The sequence below is a fragment of the Psammomys obesus genome, unplaced genomic scaffold (genome assembly GCF_907164565.1).
Source record: "Psammomys obesus unplaced genomic scaffold, mPsaObe1.curated_primary_1811, whole genome shotgun sequence".
In the NCBI taxonomy this organism is placed as follows: Eukaryota; Metazoa; Chordata; class Mammalia; order Rodentia; family Muridae; genus Psammomys; species Psammomys obesus.
Window position 1 is genome coordinate 417,678 of NW_026590552.1, and position 12,871 is coordinate 430,548.

Below are 12,871 nucleotides of genomic sequence, written 5' to 3' on the forward strand. Positions count from 1 at the left end.
ATAGCATTAGTTAATATGAAACATTCAATGAAATGAGAACTCTGGAAACACTGGAAATCAATTTTAGCATTCTTTGAAACTTTAATTTCAAAACACTTATTTTAGTACTAGGATTTGAACCCAGGATACATTGTAAGAAAGCAATCTACTACTGAGCTACATCCCTAGTCCTCCTTGGATTAGAATATCTTTAAAATATTTAAGTTACTCTTAGGCTAAGTAATAATGAAACCAAAAATTCATATTGGCTCACATTTTAACTTATGTATTTATATATCTGGAATTTTATAATATTGTTTTAAATATATCTTTTTGAGTAAGAGAACTGAAAAATTTAGAAGTAAATATTTTTTTATTAAAAGCAAGCTTTAATAATTAGATTTATGTTTTCTAAACAACTAATATTTTTATTAATTACACTTTATTCATTTTGTATCCCCCCATAAGCCCCTCCCTCCTCCCCTCCTGATCCCACCCTCCCTCCCCTTTCTGCATGCATGCCACTCCCCAAGTCCACTGATATGGGAGGTTCTCCTCTCCTTTCTGATCATAGTCTATCAGTTCTCATCAAAAGTGGTTGCATTGTCCTCTACCATGGCCTGGTAAGACTGCTTCCCCCTCAGGGGGAGGTGATCAAAGAGCAGGACAATCAGATTATGTCAGAGGCAGTCCCTCTTTCCATTACTATGTAACCCACTTGGACACTGAACTGCCTTGTTATTTTTAAATGATAATACTATAATAAATACCTCAAAATGTGTTTTAAAATCTATTTCAAGGTAGAAAACAAACATGAAGATGCCCACGGATTATAGACAATAACCTTTTATTAAATAAGTGCTGAAGTTTCAATGTTTGCTGAGTTAAAGGGATGTAGACATTTATTTTCATGACTATAAAGAAGGGTAACCTGAAATTAGACTGTTTAAAATATATTGCATGGAACATGTTCTGTATGTAAAAAAAATTAAAGTCATGTAATTCCTTTTGCAGTTTTTTATCACTAACAATTAAGAGTTAATTCAATGTATCAGATACCATTATCTCTCCTTTTGCCTGGATATGTTTTATTGCAGTGTACTCTGGCATTCATATAAATGACTTTGCCATCAAGTTTGGAAGAAGCAGGAACTATAGTAAAATATTTTTACCAGAAAAGAACCATGGTCACATGACAGAAATTCTAGACTGTAGAAATCTACCTATTATGTGAGAGAATTTAAAATAGTTAAATTAAAAGTTATTGGAAACCTTTATCTAAACATTATTTTGTGTCATATAAAATTCTAGTTTAGTTTCTTAGATATTTTATCTGCAACATCTATTTATTTTTCTTTTTAGACTGTAAAGATGCATATTCTACAAGCTTAAATAAGCATTGTACATCAGGCTTATAACATCTGTGAACTGATCTCCTTTGAAATGGAGTCTCTGTGAAAGACTCAAAGTTTTAAAATATTATGTACTTCAAAATCAAGGTCATTAATGAAACTGTTTAGCATTATTTTCAGTTAGATAAAAGAATAACAGTAGAGGAGCACATAAATTCAATTATATTTTACATTATTACCCTGATTTAATCTTCCTTTTATAAAATTTATTTCCCTGTCAAGGTCCTTTCTATGCCTTGTCCTCGGTGCACTGGTCTGTAAAACACCCTGGGCACAGATTTTTCTAGTTTGTTGGTTTCCTTGTGGGGCTCCTCTCCTCTCCATAAATCTCCCCACTCCTCTTTTCCACAGAGACTCCCTGTGCTCTGCCAAAGTATGGCTGTGAGCTTCAGCATCTGCTTTGATCCTCTGTTGGGCGGAACCTTTCAGAGGGCCCTCTGTAGTAGGCTCCCATCCTGTTTCCTTTCTTCCACTGCTTCACATGTCTATCTTGTTTACTATTCTGAATGAGATTTAAGCATCCTCCCTAGGGTCCTCCTTTGTGTTTAGCTTCTTTAGGTCTGTAGCTGGATGTCCTTTTAATCCACTTATTAGTGAGTGTATACCATGCCTGTCTTTCTGTTTCTGGTGCACCTCACTCAGGATGATTTTTTCTAGTTCCATACTTTTGCCTGCAAATTTCATGATTTCCTTAATTGCTGAGTAGTATTACATTGTATGCATGTATATCACTTTCTGTATCCATTCTTCCTTTGAGATGTAGCTAGGTTGTTTCTATATTCTGGATATTTTGAATAAAGTTACTATGAACATGGTTGAGGAACTGTCCGTGTTTTTATAGCTGAGTATATTTTGGATATGTGCTTAGGATGGTATACATGGATCTTGAGGTGGCACTCTTTTAAATCTATCTTTTGGCATGTAACCATACCTTATGCAATTAAAACACAACATTTTTCTGTGATTACCATTTCTGTAAGTAAAACTGGTGGAAGGGAGTTTTAGTGTGAATTTTTTTAAGATGAGTACATTCACAGCCTATTTCTGTGTTATCAAACCCTTTTTTCGCTCATATGTCAGTACCTAATAGGGCAGATATGTCTTTTTATCTCAGAGGTCAATTGAAGTGTTGAAGAAATAAATAAGCTTCCCATCATAAGGTACACAATGATTTGAAGAAAATAATTTATAATTCCCTATGAAAACCTACTAAACTTGGAATTAATTCATATCACACATAATTATCATAGTCTATCCATTTTGAGTAGATATACAATACTCTGAGTAAAATTTACTTTCTTCTTAAATTTAGAAGTTTTTTTTCAAGCATTTGATTACAATTAACATGATCTATATTCTCACCAAGTTCTACAGAATAACTTTTATAATTCATGATTTACAAAATTATCTTTCGCTACTAGCTATTTAAGTAAATGCAGAATTTTCAGTTTGAGATTCAAATCCATTATTATATCTCTCAAACCCCTCTACCCCAACTTATTTTCCCACAGGTCTTAAGTTTTATAAAATCACATACTTCTGAATGCTTATGTTACATATAGGCTGTAATATCTTTCCGATGTCTGCTATTTAACTATGACTACCCTACATTCCGCATTGCTCATGACAAAGTGGCTCATCATTCCTTTTACAAACTTATTGGAAACATTAGAGAAAGTGAAAATGGCCAAAGCTCTAGAGTAAGTATGCTTTGCCTATGAACAACATCCAAAGGAAAAGAAGATATTTTAAAAAAGGAACATTTAGGTCTTTCTGAGTCAGGACTCCGAAGAGTAGTCAGACCCAGCAAAACCCTATAGTAGGTCTGGAGTGGCTGTGTTAAGCATCAGGGATTCTATGAAAAAATTATCTGGTTGAGAGGGACATGGGCAGAGATGAGGGAGGGAGGATAGGATGGGGAGGGAATGAGAGGAGGCTACAGCTTGGACACAAAATCAATAAACTATAATTAATATACAAAAATAAAAAATTAATTAAAAATATGTATCCTTTTTATGTCTTTAGCGTAGCTTAAGGTGATTCTGTCTTCATGAAGGGTAATCTCTTGACTAAGTGATCAGCCAGGACAACTGGATAACCTTTTAAGTTTACATTAAATTATGTTGTTATTAATTTATATATACATTGTTTGCTTGAATGACATTATGTGAACCATATACATTCAGGAGCCAGCAGAGGCCAGATATCAGCATCAGATAACCTGGAATTAAAGTTGAACTTTCAAGGTAGAGATGCTATTGAGGTAGCCTACTGACAATAAATTAAGGTAGCTTTATTTTGTTGTTGTTGTTGTTGTTGTTTTGTCTAGCTTTCAGAGAAGATTCCTTGGATAAAAATCTAAGTTTGAATAACAGTATCATACAGGATATTATGGAAAGTCACTTGGGCATAGAAGGAAAGCTGTGAAAACACAAGAATGTGCTAGTATTGAAATTCAATAAGAAGGTTATAGACAGAAAATTGAGAATCTGCAGGCATGGAAGTAAAAATACCAAAGATCTCAGGCCAAATAAAGGCAATTTTAAGCAGTAGGGTGAGATCATTTAAACTGTAATGATGACAACGACTCAATAATTTAATTTAGGCATATTCAACTATTGTAAATAAAGACTTAAATATATATATACACATATATATTAATATATATGGTTGATAATTTAGAATTATAAAGCTTGGACTATTTTTCCTTTTTTACTTTCTAGAGAAAGACGATTTATTTTTATGATATGTATTCTTATTATTTCAGAATATAAAAGACAATTTGCAACAAATCTCAGGTCGGATTGATGTTATTCACAATAAGAAGACAGCAGCCTTGCCAAGTGCTACCCCAGCAGAAAGGGTGAAACTACAGGAAACAGTGTCACAGATGGATTTCCAGTGGGAAAAAGTTAATAGAATATACAAGGAACGACAAGGGTAGGTAGCATTTTAAATTTATTGAAATGCTATAACACTTTTTAGAAAATCTGAATAGTTTAAAATGACAGAAAGGGAAAGGAGGATATATTACAGTAAAACACAAGAACATTATTACTAATGGACTGAGAAGTTGAAATGTTTCTTTACTGATATTAATATTGTTTGTACATTACATTATATTCTAAAATTGCACATAATATGAAGGCTGTTCAGTTCATTTAACTAGCATGATATAAAGTGTAAAACATATGTCTAATTCTATCTGCCATTTATATATTTATAAGGATTGATACTGAGAGTGGTGCATTTTACCTATAACATTAAAAACTTCATTTTTCTTTATTATTTCCATTTGGAAGTTGATATTTACATATTTTCTCTTTCTCTGTGTATTCCTACTTTTTTCCTATGAAATATTGATTTAGTTGATTTGAAATCAGTTTTAGTGCTTACCTTAATTATCTTTTTAATTAATTTGGAAGGTATTCAGATTCATTCACCTCACATCTCAGGAAGGTGTGTTATTCTTCTACAAATTTACAACACAATTTTTCTAACAACATCAAACATTTGTAAGTTCTGTAGCTTAAAGATAGACTTCTTCATTTGCCTAAAGAGAATTCAAAGTATTTTGTATCTCTCATTTGTATATGTATATGCCAATCATTTATTTTAGGTTTGGTTTACTACATTATACTCTGAAACAGATATTTTAAACACTAATAGTGTAGTGCTCAACTACAACTCTTATACATTGTGTTTTAGCAGTATAGTTTGCAGTTTCTAAAGTAACTTTTTATTTCTCTATTTTACCCATCATATTTATTAGGATTCACCTAAAATATTTTATGGCTCTTACAATCCAAGATTATTAGTACACCATGATGTCCTAAAGTTTAAATATTAGTTTATCAGTTAATATAGTATTATATCATAAATCTTTTTTTATATTTAAAAATATTCCCAAAGTTGATCGTTATTCTATATGACAGCTATTATTTGATGTAACCTTCTATTACAGTTTACCATGTAGTAATAAAAATTTTAATTTCTCTTTTTGCAAATGTGAGACTATCTCTCTTCAGTTGAAGTAGTAGGTTTATTTCAATATATGGAAACAAAGATTAGTCCAACAATGTCCAATTACATTGTTGATGAAGAAGAGAAAAAATCAGTAATCTGGTATACATACTGGAAAAGACAATCTTACATTGTTATTGCAGCATACTTTCATACATCATGTGGACTAATTGAGAGGTACTGCAGGAGTCTTCCAATGAAGTCAGAGTCATCACTGTTTTGGTAATGTGTTTATTCCACTCCTCCACTCCACTCTCTTTTGTGCTCCCCTCTTTTTTTTTTTTTTTTTTTTTTTTTGCATCGTTGTGAGCTATGCCTATTTTCAAAGAAATTCTGCATTTTCTTGAATGCTCAGGGATTACCATACTTCTTTAGTCACATACCACCATAGGAAACAAGTAACATTTTTTGCTTTCTGAAGATGCTTCTTCACTATAATCATAATTATCTGATGATCTATGAACAACAATATTCACTTTTAACAAAGTGAAACAGTAATTTTCTTTTCATTTCATCTTATTAAAATTTTATTTACTTTCCATCTCTATTGCAGTCCACTCCCTCCTTTCTTCCTGGTACCGCCCTCCAAACTTCTTGCCCCTTTCCCCCTTCCCTTCACCTCAGAAATAGTGCTCTCCCACCATCCCTCACCCACCCCCCTCTGGCACATCAAGTCATATCAGAATTAAGTGCATTCTCTTCCACTTTGGTCTGGTGAGTCAGACCAGCTAGACGAAAGTAATCCAAAAGTAGGCAACAGAGACAATTTCAGAAATAGCCTCTGCTCTAATTGCAAGGGGACCTTCATGAAGACTGAGCTGCCTATCACCTACATATGTGTAGGGGTCCTAAGTTCACTCTATGCTTGCTCTTTGTTTGGTGGTCCAGTCTATGTGAGCTCTCATGGTCCTTGGTTAATTTTCTCTGTTGTTTTTCTTGTGGAATTCTTGTACCTTCCTGGTCCCTTTATCCTTCTCCAAATCTTCCACAGACTCTCTGGCTCCACATAATGTTTGGCTACAGGTCTCTGCATCTGCTTTGGTCCTCTGCTGAATGAAGCCTCTTAGTCTATAATCATAACAGAGTATTAATAGTGTCAGGGACTGTCTTTCTCCCATTGGGTGAGACTCAAGGTGGACCAGTCACACACACACTACCACCACAAACAACAAAATTACATGATTCAACACTAATTGGTCATTGATTTCTCTTAACAACAATGGACTCAATTATCAAATAAAAAGACAAAGGCTAACAGAGTGAATGTAAAACCAGGATCAATCATTCTCCTGCATACAACACACATAGCTCAGCAAAAAAATTAAAAAATAAAAAATAAAAATAGATATTTCCTCAGAGTAAAGTGCTGAAAAAAGTTTTTCCAAGCCAAAAAACCAAAGAAGCAAGCTAGAGTAACCATTTTATTTTATTTTATTTTATTTTATATTTTTTATATTAATCACAGGATATTTATTTGTATCCCAGCCATAGCTTCCTCCCTCATTCCTTCGCAATCCTACCCTGCCTCACTCATCTCCTCCCTGCCCCTTTCCAAGTTCACTGATGAGGGAGTCCTCTTCCCCTTCCATCTGACCGTAGCTTATCAGGTATCTTCAGGACTGGCTGCAATGTCTTCCTCTGTGGCCTAGCAAGGCTGCTCCTTCTTTGGTGGGCAGGGGGAGGTAAAGGAGCCAGCCACTGAGTTCATGTCAGAGACAGTCCCTGTTCCTCTTACTAGGGAGCCCACTTGGATACTGATATCCAGTAAAATAGATTTTCAACCAAAAGTTGTCAAAGACAAAAAAAAAAAAAAAAAAAAAGATTGGATAAGACACACCATATTCATAAAAGGGAAGATCAACAAAGATACCACCTAAATTCTGAACATATATGCCCCAAATACAAGGGCACACACATTTGTAAAAACAACATTACTAAAACTTAAACCACACTTTGAATTCCACACATAAATAATAGGAGACTTCTATACCTCACTCTCACCAATGGACATATCACCAAAACAGAAAGTAAACAGAGAAATAGTGAAAACAACTGATGTTTTGAATCAAATGGACTGAACAGATATCTACAGAACATTTCACTCAAACACGAAAGAATATACTTTCTTCTCAGCACCATATGAAAACTTCTCCAAAATTGACCAAATGCTTATTAATAAAACAAGCCTCAACAGAAAAATAAGATTAAAATAATCCCTCATTTCTTATCAGACCACCATGGACTAAAACTTGACCTCAACAACAGAAATTACAGAAAGCTTACAAATTCATGGAAACTGATCAACTATCTACTCAATGACTATTGGGTCAGGGAAGAAATAAAGAAAGAAATTAAAGACTTTCTAGAATTCAATGTGAATGAAGACTCAAAATACCCAAATTTATGGAACACAGTGAAAACACTGCTAAGGGAAAAGTTCCTAGCACTAAGTGCCTTCATAAAGTAATTGAAGAGTTCTCATATAAGCAATTTAAAAGCACACCTGAGGGGGGCGGAGCCAAGATGGCGACTAGCACACACAGTTTCCGAGCTGTGGAAGAGATAAAGTTCTGAGTTGATGAGTAGAAGAACTTCTGAAGCAAGGGAAACGACGAAGAGACTTTCTAAACAACAGGGAACATCGCAGGAGGTGAAAACCTTGGTCTCGGGTCACCCAGGGACTTGTTTGGGGAAGGTGAGAAACGATCCTTTGATCTCTCAGCACTCCCCTCCCCCAGACCTCCCTCCTCCTCGGCACAGCGGACTCGCCTTTCTCAGCACAGACCTAACTGCCTGAAGCCTGCAGCCATTGAGGCGGAGCCCCAAGCCCTTTATCGGCAAAGGCCAGCAGTACTGTGTCTCGGAGCCCCAGATTCACGCGCGGCGGCTGCACCATCCTCCCAGGGCCCGAGTCTGCTAGACGCCATACTAGCTCCGCAGGAGCGCCATCACTGATGGTACGGCCCGCCCAATCCCACAGTGACAGAGAAATACACTATATACTCACCAAAACCAGACAGAAACGCCATACAAGCTAGACACACCAGGCGCTGGGCCTCCGAAGCTTGGAGAGCACAGTAAAGAGACCCCAGGACTTCCCAGAAAGCATCTGGACTAGCAACCCAGTCTCCAGTTACAATGGGACTTTCTAACCTGGCGGCAGAGCAGCACTGAGCTGGCGGGGCACATCAGCCCTCCAGTTTAAGACTAACCAGGGTCAAACCAGAGAACAGAAAGGGTGGTTACCCCGATTCCCACTGACGTGACCACCCTGAAATCTCCAGCTGCAGCAACACCTCATAACCTGGCAGTGACAGCAGCACGGAACTGGCGGAGCACATCAAAGAAGCAGGGCCAAACCAGAGAGCAGAGAGCCCAGATACGCCAATCTCTGCCAAGTGTCCTGCCTGTAAGTGAGTGCACCCTTGAGAATCTGCAGCTCCACTGATCCTGGGTTCTTCTAAAACAGAAGCCAGGCATTGAACCCCCTCACACCCATATACCCACTTTGGGAAACAGAGGGGCACTTGGAACATTGAAGTTCCTGCTCTGTGGGTCTAATTGAGGAGTTAAGGCAGTTAATGCCAGAAATTGCGCTGCGATCATCACTAGCGCCTGCGACATATACATTGCAGAGCCCCTCCCACACACTCAAGGGTTCAACATTAGCCATCACTCTGTCCCTCGAGACACATGCCCACACCCACTTACACACACACACACATATACACACGCACGCACGCACGCTTGCATTTGCCTCTGTTTGCGCCTGCGTACTTTCCTCCCACAGGTACAGCTAGTCGTCAGCACACGCTAAGGACACGGGACCTCTCTCAACTTCCTGAAGAATTCTCCAGACTCGAGAGAGAGACAGTACCAGTCTGATCGGCAGAATCCAAAAACAAACAGGGAAGGTCTCAGATAAGCCAATGGCCAGGGGTAGGTGAAAGAACACTTCCTACATAAATCAGGACATCATGACTTCACCAGCAAACCCCAAAATCGATGGATACTCCAATTCATCAGAAGCACAGGAAAATGACCTTAAAGCCATGATTGCTCAATTATTTGAGGCTCATAAGGAGGAAATGAACAAATCTTTCAAAGAGTTGGCCAGTCAATTGGAGGTAAAGAAAGAAGAAATAGACAAAACCCTTAAAGAAACACAGGCAAACATAGCCAAACAAATAGAGGCACAAGTAGAGAAAAAATTAGTGGTATACAAAAAGGAAATGAACAAAGAAATAGAGTCCATCGTAGAGAGACAGGAATCCAAATTCAAACACATAAAAGAAATGGTGCAAGGCATGAAAACAGAATTAGAATCAATAAAGAAAACACAAAATGAGAAAACTCTTGAGCTGGAGAACTTGGAGAAAAGATCAGGAACCACAAAAGTAAGCATCACCAACAGAATACAAGAGATGGAAGAGAGAATCTCTGGAGCTGAAGACACACTTGCAGAAATTGATACTTCTCTCAAAGAAAAAGTAAAATCAGAAAAATTCCAATCACAAAATATCCAAGAAATCAAGGATGCTATGAAAAGACAAAATCTAAGAATAATAGGAATTGATGAAAAAGAAGACTCCAGGCTCCAAGGTCCAGAAAATATTTTCAAGAAAATCATAGAAGAAAATTTTCCCAACTTAAAGAAAGAGATGTCCATAAATATACAAGAGGCCTACAGAACACCAAATAGACTAGACCAGAAAAGAAACACATCACGTCACATCATAGTCAAAACACTAAATCTACAGAACAAAGAAAAGATATTAAAAGCAGCAAGGGAAAAAGGCCAAGTAACATATGAAGGTAGACCTATCAGAATCACACCAGACTTCTCATCAGAAACTATGAAAGCCAGAAGGGCCTGGGCAAGCATCATGGAGACTCTAAAAGATCACAAATGTCAACCAAGACTACTAAACCCTGCAAAGCTTTCAATCAACATAGATGGAGAAAACAAAATATTCCATGACAAAACTAAATTTACGCAATATATATACAGCAAACCAACCCTACAGAAGATACTAGAAGGAAAACTCCAATCCAACGAAAACGAATTCACCCAAGAAAACAGGGCATACAGATAATGTCCCAACAAAAATGAAAAGAAAACAAGCAATGAAACAAGGTAAGATCATCGACTCCATTACAAAAGGAACTAACATGCATTGGTCAATATTATCTATCAATATTAATGGACTCAACTCACCAATAAAAAGACACAGGCTAACAGAATGGTTACGGAAACAGGACCCAACATTCTGTTGCATCCAAGAAACACACCTATGCAACAAAGATAAACACTACCTCAGAGTAAAGGGCTGGAAAAATGTTTTTCAAGCAAATGGTTCCAGAAAACAAGCTGGAGTAGCCATCCTAATATCTAATAAAATAGACTTTCAACCCAAGTTAATCAAAAAAGATAAGGAGGGCCACTATATTCTCATCAAAGGAAAAATCCAACAAGAGGACATCACAATTTTGAATATCTATGCCCCAAATAGAGGAGCACCTACATTCGTAAATGAAACAATATTAAAGCTTAAATCATACATTGATCCTAATACCTTAATAGTGGGAGACTTCAACACCCCACTCTCATCAAGGGACAGATCAACCAGACAGACACCAAATAGGGAAATAAAAGCACTCACAGATTCCCTAAATCAAATGGACCTAATAGATGTCTACAGATCTTTTCACCCAAACTCAAAAGAGTACACCTTCTTTTCAGCACCACATGGAACCTTCTCCAAAATAGACCATATAGTTGGTCACAAAGCAAGCCTCAACAGATACAAAAGGATTGAAATAATCCCTTGTATACTATCTGACCACCATGGACTAAAGCTGGACATCAACAACAACAGAAACAACAAAAAGCCGACACGCACATGGAAACTGAACAACTTACTACTCAATGACAGCTGGGTCAAGGAAGAAATAAAGAAAGAAATTAAAGACTTTCTAGAATTCAATGAAAATGAAGGCACAACATACCCAAATTTATGGGACACATTGAAAGCAGTGCTCAGAAGAAAATTTATAGCACTAAGTGCCTACAAGAAGAAATCCGTAACATCACATACAAACAACTTAATGGCCCAACTGAAAAACCTAGAAAAAAAAGAAGCAGATACACCCAAGAGGAGCAGACGGCTGGAAATAATCAAACTAAGGGCAGAAATCAATCAATTAGAAACAAATAAAATTATCCAAAGAATCAATGAAACAAAAAGCTGGTTCTTTGAGAAAATCAACAAGATAGACAAACCCTTAGCCAAACTAACTAAAAAGCAGAGAGAAACCATACAAATCAGAAAAATCAAAAAGGAAAATGGGGACATAACTACAGACACTAAGGAAATCCAAATGATTATTAGGTCATACTACAAAAGCCTATATGGCACACAATTTGAAAATCTAAATGAAATGGATAACTTTCTTGACAGATTCCATCTACCAAAATTAAGTCAAGATCAGGTAGAAAGACTGAATAGTCCTATATCTCCCAAGGAAATTGAAGCAGTCATTAACAGTCTCCCCTCCAAAAAAAGCCCTGGACCAGATGGCTTCAGCGCAGAATTCTACAAGACCTTCAAAGAAGTACTAACACCAATTCTCCAAAAACTATTCCATAAAATAGAAACAGAAGGAACACTACCAAACTCATTCTATGAAGCCACAGTCAATTTGATACCTAAACCACACAAAGATCCAACAAAAAAAGAGAACTTCAGACCTATCTCTCTTATGAACATTGATGCAAAAATACTCAATAAAATACTTGCAAACTGAATCCAAGAACACATCAAAGATATCATCCACCATGACCAAGTAGGCTTCATCCCAGGAATGCAAGGGTGGTTCAACATACGGAAATCCATCAATGTAATCCACCTCATAAACAAACTGAAGGAGAAAAACCACATGATCATCTCCTTAGATGCTGAAAAAGCATTTGACAAAGTCCAACACCCATTCATGTTTAAAGTCTTGGAGAGATCAGGGATACAAGGCACATACCTAAAGATAGTAAAGGCAATATACAGCAAGCCTATAGCTAACATCAAACTCAATGGAGAAAAACTTAAATCAATCCCACTGAAATCAGGGACAAGACAAGGCTGCCCACTCTCTCCATATCTCTTTAACATTGTACTTGAAGTCATAGCCAGAGCAATAAGACAACTAAAGGAGATCAAGGGGATACAAATCGGAAAGGAAGAGGTCAAAGTGTCACTATTTGCAGATGATATGATAGTATACATGAGCGAACCCAAAGATTCAACCAGAGAACTTCTTCAGCTGATAAACACCTTCAGCAAAGTGGCAGGATACAAAATCAACTCAAAAAAATCAGAAGCCCTCTTGTATACCAAAGACAAAAAGGTTGAGAAAGAAATTAGGGAAACAACACCCTTCACAATAGCCACTAATAACATAAA

At 36.7% G+C, this 12,871-nt stretch overlaps 1 protein-coding gene across 1 annotated transcript in view; it reads left to right on the forward strand.

Moving 5' to 3' along the window:
* The window catches only part of Dmd (dystrophin), a 1,523,318-nt gene that overhangs the window by 128,684 nt on the left and 1,381,763 nt on the right, over positions 1-12,871 (forward strand). Inside the window, exon 15 of the mRNA XM_055607916.1 lies at positions 4,159-4,331. Within this exon, the coding sequence (XP_055463891.1) occupies positions 4,159-4,331 (173 nt within the window). The remainder of the gene's footprint in view (positions 1-4,158; positions 4,332-12,871) is intronic.